The sequence below is a fragment of the Hermetia illucens genome, chromosome 3 (genome assembly GCF_905115235.1).
Source record: "Hermetia illucens chromosome 3, iHerIll2.2.curated.20191125, whole genome shotgun sequence".
Taxonomy (NCBI): domain Eukaryota; kingdom Metazoa; phylum Arthropoda; class Insecta; order Diptera; family Stratiomyidae; genus Hermetia; species Hermetia illucens.
In genome coordinates this window covers 119,994,303-120,014,884 of record NC_051851.1, presented here as the reverse complement: position 1 = coordinate 120,014,884, position 20,582 = coordinate 119,994,303, and the positions used below count along the sequence as shown (strand labels likewise).

Sequence of the window (20,582 nt, the reverse complement as noted above, 5' to 3'; positions counted from 1 at the left end):
ATATGTCACCTTAGCCCGTTCTCAACTAAAATCCCAACTAGACGTGCGTTCACTGTGTGGCCATCCTCAATACTTCAGATAGATTACAAATACTTTACGGAATGATATTTGTTCTTTACATACATATATTAAATAAACCATGGGTAACCGTGCGAAGCGAAATGTGAAATATGGAAGCTACTAAAACATAATCAATCTGAACGTGTACCCATGCACAAAACTAACGCGAAGTCTTATTGCATTTCTCGGATAGATAGTACTAAATGTGATGTGAAGCGATAATTGGTGGCATAGAGTGGACTGTTTAAATGATGATCTTTAAAAAATATAAATAAAGTTGTAGCCTTTCAATGCTTCCTTAATGGTAGCCAACAAGTAATACAAGTTCCCTTGTCAGTTTAGTTTCTTGTTTCAGTGTCATTTGGGCTTCATTGTCTTTACTTGCATTTCTTCCTGATGATTATGATCAAATCTTTTGTGTCAGAAATGGGTGAATCTTGCTGTTTTATAATCAAACGTATTGACTCATGGTTATGGTTGATTTTGGGAGACAGGACCATAAATCAAGCCATAATTTTGTACGATATGTTCGATAAGTATTCCTTTTTTCAGGTAAATATTGTAGTAAATTTATGGTTAATATTCTGGCATTAAGGCTTTTTTGGCACCCGATATAGTGGGCGCAGGTTTTGATTCAGTTTTCTAACATTTTAGTGAATATTACACGTTTACTAATGAATACTACCAAGATTGGTCCATTGTCATCGTCTTGGATAACACCGGGTCGCTAGTCAAGAGCCAAGGGTAACTGATTGAAGGTATGCCCTCTATTCTTGGCTCTGGACTTGTTATGCTATCGACCTCTTTTCCCTTACCAGAATAACCTTTTTATAGCTCACGGTTCATAAAGGACCTCAAAATATAAGACATACTGGATTTCCAGAGCTCGATAGAAAGCTCGGTCGCAATTGACCCTAGAATGAATACACTCTTATGCATATTGAAACTTTATCTGAAATGAATCGATTGATGGTAAGCTATTTTGGAATCACACAGAGGCACCTTAAATTATGGAAATTTACTGTACATTAAACAACACCTCGCCTTGAAAAAAACTGTCTATCACAATTGAGATTTTTCCTCGAGCATCTCCAAGCCTTCACATTAGTAATTGAAACGTTAATAAACTCTGAGTGAATAATGATTGATTCCCTCCATCATTAGCAGTGACGCCACCCACCAGACAGAAAACAATATGCCGGGAGTAAGCCCTGTCACTCTCTTTTCTAAACTACCAGCCGAACAAGTTAACGAGTTAGTCATCAAGCCAAACTTGGAGACGAGGATATACCTCATTAAATATTTATCTTACAACTTACCGTTTCACGTAATACGAGAAGAATTACCTCATCATTCATTAATGTAGTTGGGTCTAGTTCTCGACATGTGAGCCATTTCCATTTGTTTATTGTTGACTCGTACGCCAGAAAGTTCTTTCTGCTTCGTGTTCGTGCGTATTTAGTTTGTGGAATAGTAAGCCCAGCTTCGATGTTAGTTAAGCAAATCTCATGTAAGTTTCCTATTGAAGGATCCAAACTGCCTAAAGACAGTCGTCATGAGTTATCTTGTTTGTTGTTCCGACTAGGAAAGTGGGTATAGTAGTCGAACAGAATGAATGAAATTACCACTGGAACGGACCTTTCACACACGCTATAATGTTTGGGGTGGGACATATTTTATGGAGAGACTTTTATCCCTGGATCCGAATAGTCGGATGTTCTATTCTCAGTAAATAAATTTTGGAAATTGATATGAGCCTGTAGAAACTCATTCCGGCACAAATGAAGATAATCGTACATGCCCGGCAAGTAGAATTTTATGTTAATCCTTATTTTTATGGGTTCAGTTTGGGGATGGCGTACTAATTAAAGCATGCTTAAGCAGACTTCATTCAAAAGATGCTTTAATCCTCTCCTCGCTAGTAAACCATATGCAGATTACCACAAGGGGAACCGTTTTTAAGGAGATAATAGTACGAGTAGAAGCAAAGCTCATTCGGAATACATTGCATTCTTCTGGCTCTTTGCAAGCTAAACCACACAAAAAAAGTTGACAGTAAGGCAACGAACATTAAGATCTCTGAAAGAGTGGAACTTGCCATTTCATATTGTTGTCACTATCATCCAGCTAACACTTAATCATAGCTCATGGCTCAGAGTAGTCAGTCTACCATCATAAATCACACAGCAGTATGGGAGGAAGGATATTATATCAAAAATAAAACGAGTAGAAAGTACAATGGGGGTAACAGGGCATTGTTTCATGTGCACGCTAACGATCTGCTCGAAATGACAGTCTAGTTCTAGTGAGTTTCAAAAGGCAAGAAGCCAGAATGCTGAAATTTTTTTACAACGATAAAGCTAACGTGCATCGGCACGAAACCTCACCAGGAAAAACGAAAGGATGTCCTACGGATCCATCATCATAACGGTGATGTTGATGAGTTGGTTGACGATTCAAGTTGAAAGGCAAGAGAAAGTTTAGAGGTGAAGTAACGCTTACGATGTGTATGCATACACGTAGGCACCACTCGACATGATTACTGGGCCCTAGCAGAGGGTGGTATTTAATTAAAAGAAGCTAAAATGCAGATTGCGACTTCGCCTGCAGGGAAGCACAAATGAGCGGTTGTTTAATGCAAAAAAACGGGAGCGGTAGCTGATTGTGATCAGATGCACTCCCGTGCGTTTTATGTATGCGGCATTTACTGCACAGGATGGGAAGAGAGGCAGCAATATTTTCAAATAATTACTGGGTATGAGTGGAAAAGTGATTGAAATCTTCAACAGGGAACTTTGAAAAGTGTAAAAATGGGGTAAAAGTCGTTCAATATGCTTGCGAGATGATAGTGGATTTATCGGGTCACTTACAACATAAGCGCACTTGCAGGCTTAAAGTTTAGCATAAAACGCGTTTACTCGAATGGGACATCGAACCCTGGCCTACCTCTCTTTCCGTCCACTTACATTATACATGAAGGATTACAAATACTAAAGGGGACCGTTTGCCAAATTATGTCCCGCAGCCAATCACATATGCATTATAATAGTTTCTGTACAAACTCCTTCGGGTCATCTGAAACTCACTCAAATTATTCAACTCCCCGCCAAAGTATGACTAAGTCAACCAAGTCAACCCATGCAAAACATCCCGAAAAATAATAGACTTTGCATTGCAAATTTCCATTTACTACTCCGACACAATACCCCAATACTACCCCCTATCGTGATTTTGAGAACAGTGTCTACAATCGAAGCATTCAATGATGAATTGTTCAATCTTATATCCAGCTGAGATGTCTCATTATTTTGGACGATAGATTAAAGCTGGTGCAACAAAATGTTTACTTCGGCCGAAGGGGTGTTGAAGATAAAGTCAACACCACTTGTCCCGATAAGGGTGAATATGTTTTCGATGCAAAGATTTTCAGGGAAACTGCATGTCGTGCGTATTATTTGGTGTAAGGTACACGTGCCGTTAAATGCTTCCCTTGGAGGGCTAAGTAAGAAATAACAATCGGACCGTATTGATTGAAGCTAAGATAAAAGAGTAAATGATGATGCAATGATGATAGTGAAGGTTTGGGGTTGTGATTCGCCTTTGAGTTTCCAGTAGAAGGGATAAAGAAGAGACGACCGGGAGAGATCAAAAGCCAGTACATATAAAAAGAACAATTCATGGAACATGCCCGATAGTTCCTCCTGAATACATTAAGATGATTTTCCTTCAGTTTGAACGCCTATGAGAAAGAAAATAAACACTGAAGAGGTGAACAACTAATTTCCGAAATAATATATTTATTTAATCACTTTGGAAGAACTTTCCTTAATTTCATGACGTGAAATGTTAACTACCAAATCACTCCGAATTGCCAAATACGATTTCATTATAAATTACGAAAAATCGAGGTTTTGAAAAAATCCCCAATGAATCCAACAAATGTATCATCCACCCCTTTTCAATTTCAATTGATTGTAGATTTTCGTTTTTCTGTTTAATTATAGAAAAAATGTTGAGGAATTTTTTATCTATAGTTGGACAGCGAACACATGAAATATTGAAAACACTGGACGATTTGAATGAAACAGTTTCCTCTTTAATTCAGAAAACAGAAAAAAGTTTCCTTTTCAATTCAGAACACAACTTTGCTTTCAAAAATATCAAAATACGCCCCAAAACAATCAATGATAGACTGGCCTTTCTTTGGTTCGAAGCAAATCCAAAAATCTAATCACCTCTAATTGGCCATCAAAAAATGATGACGTATATTGGACCGTGGTTTCGAGACCTGCAAAATAATTTAAATGAATTGAATCCTATTGACATTTGATATCACAGTGAACGAAAATAGACAAGATTACTGAGATTTATAATATCTAAAGCATATTATACGGAATCGTTGAATATTCTGGGCCTTTCAGCTTCATTTGTGAAGGAGGCGGGAATGAAGAAAAAAGAATAGAAAGAATGCATCTGTTAGAGCAACAGGCATGAGAGATAGTACTTCTGTGCGCAGCTATTGCCAAACCCCATACCAGGATCTGTATTTCTAAAAAAAAAAATAGAAACTACGTTGGCCAAAATGGATCTTAGGAGTATTTTCCTGCTATGCACAAGAATGGTCGGTTGACCCAAAATATGTATGCAGGTTTTACTGCTCGCTCACAGAGTGGAATCTAATCACTTAGCTATCCATTTTGATAACCATACCCACCATGGTTACTTGCTCTCCTATCAGTATTTTGTAATAACGCCTGGAAAAATGTCGATATTCCTTTCTAGTATTTCCACTAACTGACAGTTCAGATGCATCTGTTAGTAGAAATAAAAGGGGCCAAACCTAAGCGAACTTTTAGAGATCTCATTGAACATGTTCTGATGGCCCGTCTTGCAGTCTCGTCTTTGCAGCTTACAAAACTTCTTAATTGTTGTACTAAGATTATTTCTGTACCTCAAATTACCACATCATAGATAAATCATTGATCGTGCTACCGCAGTTTATATTTACGGTTACATTTTTGCAATGCAGCCTCATTTTCTACCTCTTGCCCTAGCCATTTTCTTATGTTGCTGATATAGGTTTTCCAGAGGAGCATTTGCAGCAGTGATTCCTAAACACTATGGCCTCTATTTCTGGCTTAACGTCTGCACAATGAATTAAGAGCACCATGTATTTAAGTTGCACAGCAACAATTGTAAAAACAATCAAAAATGAAATGCAAGAATGAAATAAAAATTATGCATGCATCAATGGTGCAACAAAAGCTCTCCGTAAATGGCAATGGTTTCGGTTTTTTAAAGTTAGATGGCTTATTTTTTGAAAACGATGCCTTTGCCCTTAACCCTACGAGTTTTGAAATGTAACCACATGCTAGCTACAGAAGAATCAATGTTTTACCAGGCTTTCAAGGGATTTATTTAATTTTCAAGCAACAATGGACGAAGGGATTCTGTTTTGGTAATTCCGTCACTTGTGTGATTATAGAGGGCGCGTTCTACATGGTGCGCCTGTGGCTACAAGAAATCCAACAGAAATTATCCAAAGAACTGCAGGCCTGCCCAATTGATGCACTTAATGTATTCCTATACTTCCTCCCCCTGGAGTTCCATAATAAATATGCTGGATCGTATAATGCTGTTAGACTTCGTGGATCCGGATGTTGGGCAGCAAAGACCGACGGCCCTAGGGGGTCTGGGCCCTAGATCTGCCGCACGACACACAACGACACGCAATAGGAATTTACAACTAAATCAGAACGGAAAACCGGCGGTAGATTGCGCGGTAATGACAGCAATATTTACCGACGAATCAAAGATGATCTTTGGAAACAGAGGGGAGAGTATTCTCGAATGCGCACAGTGTACCCGAGCTGTACGGTGTTTAAGGATATACCAGTGTATTCTAAGCGGAGGTACTGCCAGGCCTTGTACTCAGTGGTAAGATCCACAAGATTAGTGGAGCAGTGCAGAAATACGCTGAACAGTCTGGGTGACACGGTCAAAATCACCATCCACTGGGTTCTCAGTTATAGAAACATAGACGGGAATTGGCCAATGGACTGGTCAGGTGAGGCTTCGCTCTTGGCAGTTTGCGTCCCGCCGGCAATTGTGAAGAGTGAAATTTACTTGCACTACTCGACAGGTGCTGACTTCAGGTGGCGAAATCTCACTATCTGCGCTAAGTTAAAAAAGATCTGGCCCTCCATAGCAAAACTAGATCATGAGAGCTTTTGGGCCAGATGCGCAAAATGCATTAAAGATTCACGCGGCTTTCACCGAGTACTGGTCTATAGTGGAACATGCCACTAAATTTGACATAGCTTGCAATTTGCGTTGTTAATGTTGCAGAGAGGAGAGAGAAACCCTCAGACACTTCCTCTGCGATTGCCCAGTCCTAACTATAGCCAGAATCCATACACTAGGTAAGCAATTCTTTGGTTGTAGGGTGAGCCGGCTAGATTCTCCTTATTCTTCCCACAACACATATGGTCTTCGAAGTTTGGGTACCGAAAGGGTAGACCTCAGCACTACTTGGATTTCGGAGCGGCCACTGATTACCTATTTATTCACTTCCACACTTACTTTTACATCGGTCGCAAGCTTTTTTTCAGATATAGCGTACGGAATCGAAGTTCATTTACGACAATTACTGTTTCGCTAATAGATACAATAACGTTACTCAACTTTGCTAAATAACATACAATCCTTTGTGTAGTTTGTGACAGCTGTTTGAGTAGTGGGCCATTTATATTTATTAGAATATCTATAGACTTTCGAAGTTATCTAGGCTTTGTGACTATTTTTAGGGATTTGAATTCGGTCATTTTCAGAGCAAGCCCATTAAAACCACATGTTTTGGGAAATAGTTGTTCCATACAGGAATATGGTGTGAAAGGGGTCTCTATTTTTCTGCATAAAGGCATTTAAGATGACACACAACATTCCATGGCATAATACTCCCAAAAGTTTATGGTTAAAACTCTCTGGTTCTAGGGCAAAACGAAAACATAAATCGTTCCACAAATTCTCATCGTTGAAATTTAATTGGCAAGTATCCATGAGAATGGTGCAACTTTTTCGACAGAGATCCATTAACAATATTACTGGATGTACTGGGAACGCCTTGGCTAATGTTCAGTTTATTGTTAGGGAGAGCTATGTATTTCCAATTATTTTAGCAGTAAACTTCAAATATTTTTATTCTGATTCCGTAGATCTGACAACGTTCCGTAATAAGGATATACTTAGTGTAGTAGTCAAAGAGAAGCAGATTAGGACCTACTACTCAAATCCGGTGTCTGGATAGCTGAATGGTTAGAGCGCAAGGATGTCGTACGGAAGGTCGCGGTTCAAATATCATTGGTGGCAGTGGAATTTGTATCGTGATTTGACGTTGGATACCAGTCGACTCAGCTTAGTCAAATCGGGGTAATCATCTCGGGCGAGCCCAATGCTGACCACATTACCTCCTACAGTGTATTGTAGTGTACTGTTACGGTCTTGAATGAAGTGCTCTAACACACTTCAAGGCCCTGATCCAATATCAATTGTTGCGCCAACGATTATTACTTTTACTCAAATCTGCAGAATGTTGAGGAACTACTGCTACTACTAGTATCTCAATACAAAGACAGCTTAGTTTTCCGTTTATCGCCATTTACGATAATTCCATAGTCCTTCTTTTTAGAGGTCATCGCAAGTTTTTGACTAAACAATTAGGGAGAATTAAACAATACTGAGGTTATATACCAACCACTACCAGGTCGGGAGCATTAGGTACCGTATATACATACTTGATAGTAAGATTTTGGAGTACAGAAGTAGTTCCTTTGCGACACAAATCGGATTCTGTATGTCTAACTGTTTTTATTCCCCATTGGAGGTTTTCCAGAAGAATGCCCAAACTAAGCTAAAGACACATTTATTTCAATTTCGAAACTCCTATTGTTCCGAATCCATACAGAAGTTGCAATCATACCAATAATCAATTCAAGTTACCCATACCAACAAATCATGTGTTTATCCATTTCAAAATAACCAAGAAAAACTATTTCAGATAAATCATAAATTATCATCTAAAGACCATAAACGCCTCATTGACCACCAGCCATCTCAAAGATCGAATACATTATGATAATTATGGCATTTAAAATAGACCATTCAATTCTTACCTGCATTTCAGGTTGTCCGCCTTCATCTCTTATAAGTAATAAGTAGCTTTGATTGTCAATATAAATTTCTTTCTTAAAGCGTCCGCCTTCAGGTGATTCCTCTTGCATATAGGAACCGGTCAGGTAACGATGTACAAGTGCTGATTTACCAGAATTCAACGAGCCAACTATGCCCAGTCGTAAATCTGGTACGGAACGTGATATCGTCCACTCTTGGCTATTTACAAATGAGTCTGGAAGAGAAAAAAAAACAATCAATTTCACTGTTATCAAACTAGTAAATAGGAGAGAATGATGTCCAAATAGATTCTAATTTGTAGCAATAATAATTACAGGTTTTTTCGCTGTACTAACACTATTATAGCGGTCTGAGTCAAAACTGTTCGATTTTTGGCTCCATGGAAACAGTTTCATCAAATCAAAAGCTTTTCCCACGAGTTTCAACAAAAGAATAACATTTGAGCAAAGTCAAAAGGATTCTTGCCACACCACAGGGTCAACTAGTCCAAAATCATTCCAAATAAAAGAAACATATCCCAAACTTTATTTCAATCCATATCAAACCATGAAACCAATCCAACAAGTAAAATGTTGACACCGTACAAGACCTCGGACATGGAGTGATAACGACTTTTCAATTTTCACGTCATTCAACTCTTCATTCACACCTCAAAGTAAACGAAGGGCTCATTGTCCTTTGCACCGCACATAGATGGTAATCATGACGAAGTAGTTGGTTGTTGGTGCTGGTGGTAACGAGGAAGATGACCAAAAAATGACACGATCATGAACATGAAGGACCGGTCACTTAAAAAATCATAAATGTCAGTCATAAAACTGCCTTTAACTTTTGTGCTGCTCCGAGCTTGAGTGATGTATGCAAAGGTGATGTTCTTTCAGATCGAGTTCATCTCAAGTCGTGTTCTTCGAGATGACCGTCATAAAGAACAAGGCTTGAAACGATGCTTTTCGTTTGATATTGAAATTAAAGTGATACAAGATGGACTCAAGAATGACGTTCCTGCATAGGTTGAATCACAACAGAGACCACTTGAAATCGAATGGTCCTTAGACAACAATTGATACCATCAAGGAATGGAAGGGTTGATAACATGGTCATGAGAGTGTTGTAACGCAAACCAGTTTCGATCAAAAAGAAACTGGAATATAATTTGCTCTGGTTAAACAAATTTTATAGAGCGGAAGTTTGCTGCTCATTACCGTTTTATAAGGAATCTCAAATAAGGCGAATTGTTAGAGTACTCCAAAACGATAATGAAAAAAGTTAATACCTTATACTAACGAAATCAGATATTTTTTTCCAAAAATAAATTTGTTTTACCGAGTGAGTCGAAGACACTTGAGACGAGCTAGATAAACAGGCTATGGATGACGAACTGCTAGTAGCACCATTACTATTCAAGTATCCTACAAGTTAAGATGGTCATCTAAGGTAATTAATGTTAGAGGCAATACATTCTTATTGCACTAATTTGAGAGTGATAGTAGAAAATGTCATAGAGGATAGTAATAGCAGATAAATATTGTTGCGCTTTGTTAAAAATGCAATATGGAAAATTATCTCCGCTAATTTATTAATAGCAGTGTTATCTAAATCCATATACATACATATATTTGTATGTAAAAAAGTTAAATTTAAAACATGATACAGAAACGCGACAAAAAATCGCTTCGATAAAGATCAAAAGTAGTTTTTGGTTGAATTGCAATAGGATGAGTAGTTGGCGCGATTTCCTACAGCCTGAGAAAATGCAGAGCAATTTCCCACCATCGAATGTTCTAAACTCCACCAAAGTTCCCGTCGTTGAATATGTAGTTCTGTTGTTCTGTTGTTCTGACACATAAATAAGTTGTGTATGATCTGACTGTTGATGGGAGATGATGCAAAAGAGATTTTAATAGAATGAGCGTGATTCTCTCATCTTCGCCATGGTTTGGAAAAATACTTTTAAACATACTAAGTTGACTTAGAGAAACATTATTGTAGAATCTATGAGGGGATACCAATATTTAAGATCAAGCACCATTTTAGAAAATTGGTGAATTTTGAAAGAGCCGAATTGGCATTATTCCTACCTTAGCCTACAGTACGGCTGGAGAAGCATATACAAATAAAACTCCTTTTTCAATGAGACTATTTCAGTTACAGATCATCACACAAAATGCTGTGCAAGTGATAAACCTGTAGCGGCAGCCAACGCAAAGACGAGGGATTAGTACTCAGACATCTAGACCAACGGATCCGCTAATATAAGTGTGGTTACAACTAATAAGTTGTTCTTGGAATTAAAATTTAAATACCACACGTAAAACTCGAAAAAGTTAATAAGTAACAGATATTGTTAAGGACCACCACACATTTTTGACATATTTCGATAGTTACCACAAAATAACATACTAAAATTTTATTATTCAGTTTATGAATTATAACCATCTTGCCATCATCAGCAGATTACCAGTAGGTATGACATTTTTCAAATTATAATCATGCAATTAGAAACTGAAATTTTAAACCCTTTCTCCTCCATGGTATAAACAATACTTCTAGTTTAATGGATTTAGTAAACCTTTTGGCCTTTTCGATTTCAAGTACTCTCAAGCAGCAGTGGGGAACTTTTTCTGGAGCCGTGGAAAGCAGATCAGAAAACAATAGGGAGGAAAAAAACAATTGCCCAATCTTATTGGATAGGTTCCAAAAGAAAACTTTTCTTCTCCGTTATAATCGCTGGTGAAAAGTGGATGTACTACAGCAATCCAAACCCAAAGATATCCTGGATAAGCCCTGGACAGTCGGCAACTTCCATCGTAAAGCCAAATATACACTCTGTACTTGATGGAATCAGCGCGACATACTTCTTATTTTTCTTCAGCCTTTGTCTCGTTTACAAGCGGGGTCGGCTCGCCGTGATCGGTTTCGACAGCGCGACATACTGCCCTGAGAGATTCAATAACAAGGAGATAAGCGCCCACCACAAATTGGTCAAAGACAGAATAGAACAATTCAAATGGGAGGTCCTACTTCACCCGATTTATCACTTCTTTCGGCCAAATGGCTCACGGCCTGGAGAAGCAGCGCTTCCGTCAAGACGTCGATAAATGGATCAATGAGTGGATCGCTTCAAACCAGAAAAATCTTTTTAGCATCCATAAATTGTTTAGTCTCGGAATCAGAGGCTTAGAGGTTGGTTTTAGTTCACTTATGGAAGTATGCATGCGTGTGCATCTCCCATGTAAGCAAAAAAGGGGAACATTGACGTAGATCCTACGGTCCCCGAACCTAGATATAAGTCCTAGATCCTATGGTCTTCAAACCTAGACATAAGATATCTGCTTCCTAGACCGCCTTCAAAGTTAAGTGTAAGCATGAAAGCTGGTGGCATTTCATTGGAATTATTTGGAATCAAGAAAGACTTTGGAAATGAATTGAACCGGAAATAGCTGGAACCTAATCATTTCCACTGAAAAATTTGGGGTGTTTAGTAGTAGTGATGTCATCTGTAGCTCTTATATTCTTAGACAGGATGTTAGGATCAGATTCGGATGATGTTGGTGCGACAGCCGGCCTTGTTGTGGTTTCCATCTAAAGATGAAGTGGTTCTGAATGGGCAAGGAGAACAACGGTCGCCTGCAGTCCATAGTAGCTATGGCATGATGTTTGGTCGGAGGTGGATTATTAACTCTTTGAACGGGTTTAGAATGTACATACATACTTACTCGACTTTTGGTTCTGGCGTTGAATTTGCTCTTCATCCCATCTGGTTTGGTTTCTTCATAGACTAGACACCATTCTTTTCTAGTTGTATGAGCTTTTGCTAGTGCGATGATTATATATATAGAAGTTATTCTTCTCAGGTACCGATTACTTAAACATTTTATTCGTTTCAAAACCAGGAGGGTGCAGTTTCGCACTTTCAGTCTATTATATATACAGCCTGTTTCAGAATTGCGCGGAAACGAGGGTCAGTTACGAAGCTGGGAAATCCTTTCGCAAAGAAAATTCTAATATTTGTTTTATCATGGCCATGACCAGATGTTTATTTTTTATTTCCTTGATATATCATTGGATGAAGAAATCCTTCTGATGCGAGCGTTCCTTTGATGTATGGTGACCCACTTAAACTCAACGTAGAATGTTACTCACTACATTCAAGGGGATTCACAGTTTCCACCTTTTCACTAAATTTCGTATCAATAGGAGTAACCGTTTCTGAGCAAATGTGTAACGGATAGACGGACGGACATACAGAGAGACACACAGTAAACCGATTTGAATAAGGTTTTCCTTTCAACAAAACCTTAAAAAAATCAAAACTAGCCACCCTTAAAGGAAATGATTCATTGCTTAAGTATATTAAAACGTCAACTGATTGGATTTTCCTGACCTATATATCCTCAGTATCATATGATACTGTTTCTAATACCTCAGAACAGATCAAATGTGAAATCAACCCCCTGACAACAACGATATTAGACGTATCCAAGTAGTTGCTATCAACAGAATTCATTTTCCAACGATTCCAACGATTGAACAGCTTGGCAGAGGCGGAAATGTTAATTTTGTAGCAACTGTCACCAGTCGTGTGACATTCTACAGTTCACTGAGATAAAGATTAAATTGGGTTGGATTCAGATATCGAACTTATCGATTACTGGACGAAGGCAAAGCGTCCAATTCCGAAAGTTAACTCAATTAGAGATTGTGATGGGCTAGGTTCCATGGAGGGAATTTGATGGCAATGAGCCAACAGTTTAATATATGGATGTGCCCTACAAATGGTTTGATGAAAGTAACTGATTTTTTTCATTATGCAATCGATTATTTTCATATTATTCGTAATGATATTACCAGAGTAATCATATATTTCCAAAAGAAATTTTTATTGGGTTTATTCAGATTTCAAAAGTTCTGCAATTATACCCACTGTGGACAGTGAAGATGTGATGGTTTCTATAAAAACCATAGGCTATGACATGAAATCCTAACATATCAAATGATGTAATAATAACACAGGAGGAAGTTACCGATGAAATTAGAATTAGCATTTAGTAACAGTTCCAATCAAGCTAACGTTAATTGATAATATAAGTATAAGTAATAAGCGGTAGTTACAAGTAGCTACAAGTTAGTTTAAGGGAAATTTTCTCCTATTGTCAGCTTAAGCAATGCAGACTCCCAAGCCCTCAATTCTCTACCTATGTCATTATTGAAAACGTGGGTATCCGAGGCTTATTCGTTCGCCGCACCATTGTTCCCGCTAGTTTTATTAGTCAAGCTATTATCGATGTTTTCTCGATATAGTTCCAAGTCCTCGAACGAGCATGTAATATTATCTAAAATCATTCAAAATAGTTCAACTGTACATACCAGTACATTCTAGGGCATAAAATCCTTGACAACAGATACAATGGCGCTAGACTACTAAACGACGCCTTCCTTTTCACATTCTCCCTGATACCGATATTTCACTTTTGACAATTTTTAATTTTCATAAATGATGATTTTTGTAACGCACCGAATGGACTAAAATATTCAACTCCAATTTTACAAAGCGTCAATTACAACTGACTCTTCCGAATGTTGAAACCTCAGATTACTCCCCCCCGGAACTGGATGCCGACCAGAGACTTTTTCAAAAACTTTTGCCTGAATTACGCTAATCCAATCCGTACGCTGAGTGTTAAAGAAGTCACTTAATTTGAATAAGCCGGACTGGTGTGGTCAAAGTCACTTTTTATGTTGCATTGAAAAACGGAAAGGTTTCCGTGGTGAAAAAGTCAAATTTTTTTGTCATAAATAGAAAAGTTAAATTTTCAAGGTTGTTTCTTCTCCAATTCCGTTGAAGGATCGCAGCGTTCACTCCCCACTACACTTGAACAAATTTGGCGCTACCAAGGGATCATTTGAAATCGCAAGGGTAAAGTTTGAATTTTCAATCTCAACTTTGGAGGCGCAGGGCATGGGGAGGATATGGAGGAGGTGAGATGGACACAAAATTTCAGGAGGACTGATATCGAACTGTAGCGCCATAAAGAAGTGGAGGAAATTCCCATTCTCCAGCCAGGTTGGAAAATTGCAGTGGTCATCCCTATCAAAAAGTTATAGTGCCTCTTCCTTTAGACAAGCACGAATTCAAACGACTTTTCGATTAGTTTTCTCCCTCAAATTAAATTTTGGCATACTCCGTGTTAGATGAAATTTTCAACAATTTTTTAGGTTTTAAAACTTTTTATATTTTTTTGTTGATATTTAACCCTTTCTGCCTACGACAGAAGTTGATATATTAATGAAAAAAGACTCTCATTTGATAAGACAATTGGCGACGAACAATCGTACTTTTCGAAGTAACAAATCTGGACGAAAACAGCTCGATAACAACACTTGTTAATATGTCACGCAACAGACCTTACAAAAATTGAGAAACTTGGGCTAACAAAACTCTAGATCATGCAATATACGCACCCAATCTTGCACTGATACATTACTACTTGTTTGAACGTCTCGACAAGATCTTGAGAAGATAAACCTTAAACAATGGAGATGTCATTAGAATTGCCTTTGAAGAAATCGTCGCCTCAAGTACGATACATTTCTGCAGTATTGGAATAAATGGATGTTTTGAATTGAAGGGTTCTTCTTATAATACATTTTTGGTTGAGTTGAAATATTTTACAGTGTTCTATGATGTCAGAGGTTTCGGGCAGGGACCACAATGAAAAGGTTAAAGCTCCCCAACAAGGATTTGTTTTCTAAATATTTTTGGTAGTTGTTATGATTTTTGCTTTTTGCTTTGCTAAATTCGAATTAAACTGATTTTACACATTTAAAAATGGTACACTATCTCATTGTCAATATTAACCCATTCTTCTCTTCTTAAACAAACATAAATAAGTAGTGTTGATGACCATCAAAGGCTTGCCCAATAAAAGGGAAAAGAGTAAACGAGCGGTTTATCCCAAGCACTTCCCTTTTCATCGCATGTATCCTTCCAAATAGTAGCACCATTTCGCATACCTATAGACATAAAACAAAAGATTTTCAAAACCAAGTAAAATGCTAATTCCTAGATAGGACGTAAGACAAGAGTGATGGTATTCCAAATAGAAAGCTTCAGATAAAACACACCTTTCAAATTAGTAGAGCGGAAAACTAATATGGGTAGGCGTGTAGCTTTTTTGGAGAATTCGTCCTAGGACCTAATTAAGCCTTGGTAAATTTTCACTTCTTAGGTGTTTATAGAAAAAAACTTTTATGATTCATTTTCATGCTTTGGTTATTATTTCAAATAAGAACAACAGTGACTTATGCGAACTAACATTCTTATTTACAGAAACATAGAATAACCTTAATTTTCAATACAACTGAAATCGTCTAGGATGAGCAAAATTATTCAGTTGAAAAAATCCTGTCTTTCTCATACTCTTCGGAGTCTGACTCACCTAAATCTCCCTAAAAGTACTACCTGAGCATGTTTTGCTTCATCACATCATATTATTTTTCCAAGCTTCCATTATCTTCGACCTTTGTAATTATTATATTTTAAATTCACCTCAAATACTTCCCCATTCCAACCTATGCAACTATGCGCTGATACATCTTTTGGTTCTTATACTTTTTACCCTTTTTGTGCACTATCAGTGCTACAAGATATATCTCAAGACCTTAGGAAGCAGACATTGATGGGTCATTTGTCATGGGACGGTTGATGGATGTGGAACTACACTAATCGGATCTAAATTATGATGAATGGCTGTGAATGCAAATTAGTGTGGTAACATATCATGCACAGTTGCGTTTTCGTATGGAAGGCTACTCCTAACTCCCCTAATATGAAATGCAACACGTTCATAAATTTTTGGGGTACATAAAGTTGTTCGTATCTTTTTTCTAACATAGTAGATCATGGATAGGGAGACAAACATACACAAATTCTCTACAAGATTAGGACAGGAGTGAATATCTTAAATCACATATTAACGCTTCCATCAAAGTGAAGCGAACAGAGCGATTTTTCTAGGAATTTATAATATAATTTATAACAAAAGTAATGTATTATACTATTCGTGCGAGTCCATCTTTTTCGTTCTAAACAACTAACTGAATTTCATTTCGTTTCATATTTTGCAACAGATAACATCATCTAGAATCATTTCTAATTTGTCTCCTGCCACTGTATTTTTACTATCCACTTTCACTGTAAATGCTAAATATCTTAAATCTTCCTTCATTCTCCATAATTTCCAATAACAGGGAAGAATGGACTAAATGGACATTAACTAATGCCTACAACAATCTTCTAAAGCACTATCTCATAGTTCCCCCCTAAGCACTGGACATATAATAGGGTTCCCGATGGGAAACTCGAAAACAAACTTTTCATAATGTCTGATGTGATTTGTCATGTGCCTAATTTTGGATTTCCTCCTTTTTCATGTCCACAAACATTCATGTCCAATGCTAGACATTTCCATTTGGACCCAGGAAAGAGTCTATAAAACTTGAAACTTTAACAATTCTATTTGTGGACGTAATAATCGAATTTCCATTTTAAGATTCATTTCATTTTACGAAAAGAAGAAAATGAAGATCTCCCAAAAACGTTTTGACGGCGCTTATTTCTTCGCACATCTGAAGAGGTGCATGTTTACAGTCGTTAGCCTTCACGTCTCAAATGGGGGGTCTTATTTGGTTGAAAACACATAAACAGCAACCGGGCGATGAATGGTTTTCCGGTCGTGAGAACTTTTTGACAGAGGACCCGAGGAGGTGTTTGTGTAAGGTCGAATTTATCTATGAAAAATCAAGCCTCGACCTTTGTTGGCTTTCATGCCATGTATAATTTACCCTTGCCGTTTATTTACATTAAATTCTGGAGGATAATTTCACAATTCAACTCCCACCTGAAACGACCCAAGTTTTTATTATGTAGCATTTTTTCAATAATGGCTTTATTAGAATGAATAATTAAAATTAAATGATAATTCCAGGGGATATGGCTTTGACTTGAGATCAAATTGATTGCATAATTTTCGAAAGCGGCACTGGAAGGTGTATAAATATTTAATTTTTGTAATTATGTTGGCAAATAGGTTTTGCGTTCCCAATATGGAATCTAAAATACGTAAATAATTCGCCTACATTGAGAGTTTATGGTAGGTATAACTATGATGAAGTCGGAGCTGTCATAGGGGCCCATTATTGGATGCTCAATGATATTTATTTTGATTCGGTTGGGATGAGCATGTTGAGAAAGTCTGCTATTAAAAGGTCGGGAAATAAACGTGGCAGTCGTATTTTCACTAACAATTAGTGGAAACCGTAATAGGCGTTATATCACAACAAAAATATTGCATATTCATCTGCTTGATAAATAATCTTCAATCCAGACAAAACAGGTGAAGAGAAGAATCACGCAACAGCAATGGCCTCGAAATACTTTGAGGTTTAAAAATAGGTTTAAATGGCAGCAAAGCAGGTAATTGCAGAATTGAAATAGCTAACTTAATTTTGTTGGCTAAACTACTCAACAATGGATGTCCGCCCACCGATATTTCTGCGTAAATATTTTCATATTTTCAAACCTCTGACTTTGTTTTGTATTCTACTATTTATCCAATTTTAATTTTTTTTGGGATTCAATGGTAGCCGGCATGCTAGCCCCTGAAAATCTCTAGTCTAGTTCTATTTTTGGTACTTCTAACGACAGGGAATTTACCATTCCTCAGTATTTTGAGAGTTAGAAAGGCAACTTAGATATTGGCAAGGTATGCTAACGTTAACCAAATAGTTGGAAAAATTGCGACATATTTAAGCGAATCCTCCGAAAAATATATGGAGAAGGCTAGGAAGGAGAAGGCGGGTACTATGAGCTGTACAAATTGTTTGACAAATCAGCAGCGTCTATTTTTAAGAAATTTCGTAAGCTGCAATAGATCTGTTGTTTAAGGTGAGTTGACGAAGATCAAATCTCGGAATCAATATTTGAAAGCAGAATACAAGGAAAGCGATTATAGAGAAGACCAGGAAAAGGTGAAAGGACTCAGTCAGTTATCAGATTACCACTAATGTTTTAACCAAAATGTAATTTCGCTTTTATTCAGAACGAGAAAGTAAAACGCTTGATCTATCATCAATCCAGAAATACTTAGTAGTAAATACTTAGATGCAGAATCCCATACATATTGCGTTCTCTATCAATCAAGAGCGCGAAGCAGTAAATAGCACCTTCTTTCCTAGAAAGTAGGCCTAATCTCAAACTGAACCCATTTTGTATAAGATTCGAATCCAGTTCTTACGTGAATTCTTTACTTCGAGAAAAGCACGGACCAAACTGGCTTTCCCAATATATACTTGGTGAAGTGCGGACTCTGAAGTAAACCACTCAATAAAGATAAAACATACTCGAGAGTTGGTTTTCAATTTGAATGCAAGATACTTCGATGGAACGATGAATTGTTCAAATTGGCAAATAGTGCAGAAGTTCGCCAGAGGTCGACCATCTCGAAAAGCTGAATGAAAAAGGATTCATCGAAATGCTCTGACAAGGCAATATTTATCGGGGAGCTGCTGCGAGAAAAGCGGATTTAATATATCGTATGCGATGCGTCAATGTCAAAAGAGAATAATTTAAAGAAATTAAGTGATGAAGCCAACAGTGATCCATGGGGTGGAGCGTACCGAGTGTTCAAGTTACACATAAAAGCCTCAAAATCATCTAAAGTAGGAGGAGGATACGACCTGTTAAAATAAAAACCCCCGAAAATTTCTTTTCTTCGTTGGGATGAAAGTCTTCCAACAACTAGGCCATCAAAAGAGAATGAAATGCCTCTAGTCACTCAAGCAGAACTGTTGAAAGTTAGCAAAGCATCTGAGATAGATGCAATCGCGAACAGCTTATGTCCACATGCATATATATGCAAGTCTTTTCGAAATACTGGAAAAAATAAAAGCTCGTTCTGCTATCAATATGGAAAAACCCCCCAGGTCAGCCGAACCCATACCGTCCTACTAGTTTACCCGATCAACTAGGTAAACTACTCGCACTTAGGAACGGCACTCAAGCGCATTATTTAAAACAGATTTTTACTATCAGTGGAGGCTAAGGGACCATCTGATTTTCGGTTTTCGGCAACAATTGATGCGCTACGTAAGTTAAAGAGTTGGCAACGCGTGCAACTTAGCTAGAGCTCCCCGATAATATTGAGCTTTCATCACTCTTACCACCAAATTCGCTTGTAATTCAACGAATTGGAATCGGATAATAATGACACCGGTTAAACTAGGGTACAATACTACCATGCGCTGGATATATTATTTCAGGAATAGAAAATTGGGCTGCAACTCCGATGACGAGATTACGGCTCGTGTTTTGTATGGGTCTATTTTGCGACACCTACTATAGATCATCTTGTAAAACTGCATACTAAACCCTGAAGGTCTGGAAGAAAGTGACAATTATTGAAGTAGTAACGTCAACAAACAACCTGGAGGAAATGGAGCAATTTGCAAATGAAGTAATATGTGTAATATAAGGGAGCAGCAAACCCAAGCGATGTTAATAAATAGCCGCCGATAGTCGGAAACATTTGAAGTCGAGCTGCAGAATATAAAAGGATCCAGAACAGGTTCTATTCCAAGCGATTTTATCGATTGAAATGTAAATTATAAAACGATCTAAATTTGTAGCTGCTGAAAGCGTGGTGTATCTGACTTTATCTTCAAGGAGCTTGGTTGAGGAAATGTCCAACACAAAAAGCACACAGTACTTTCAAAATAAGATATTAAAAGAAAAGCACCTAGACATGTAGAAAATTGATCAACCCCGTGAGGATAAAGATGATACGATGGAGAATACAGAGATAAGGGAGGATTTCGCGAATAGGTTTTTTAAACAGAAGAGAGATTGGGCTGTTTCTAACTATTTGGCCGTTTCCTTTGAAATTTTGACTCTTTAATTTTAATAAATACTATCCATACTATTGACACACTTCTGTCATCTTAATAGGTCAATAGAGTCGATAAACTGTTGAAATGGAGTGTTCACAGTTTCTACTGAATTGAATTTTTTGCTTGCCAGTGGATGCAACATCTGACGATTATGGTAAGTGACGCAGAGTTTCTAACTGCCACACAAGTTTTGCCACACTAGCCGCACCAGGCTTTATTAAGCTGTAGTCGATGGCACTTGAGCCAAACCACCAAAAAGCCTCATCAGCTTCTTTTGGTGGATTCCTCGTGTTTCGCAATATTTTCATTCATCTTCATTTGCGACTAGTCTCTCCACTGCACCACTCCAATGGATGTATTGCCATCATCATAAGTAACAAGGCGAT

The 20,582-nt window shown here is 37.7% G+C and overlaps 1 protein-coding gene across 2 annotated transcripts in view; it reads right to left on the bottom strand.

Annotated features, from left to right (window-relative positions):
* The window catches only part of LOC119650924 (centaurin-gamma-1A), a 537,400-nt gene that overhangs the window by 33,805 nt on the left and 483,013 nt on the right, over window positions 1-20,582 (bottom strand). For both annotated transcript variants that reach the window (XM_038054151.1, XM_038054152.1), the window contains exon 2: window positions 8,232-8,464. In XM_038054151.1, the coding sequence (XP_037910079.1) occupies window positions 8,232-8,464 (233 nt within the window). The remainder of the gene's footprint in view (window positions 1-8,231; window positions 8,465-20,582) is intronic.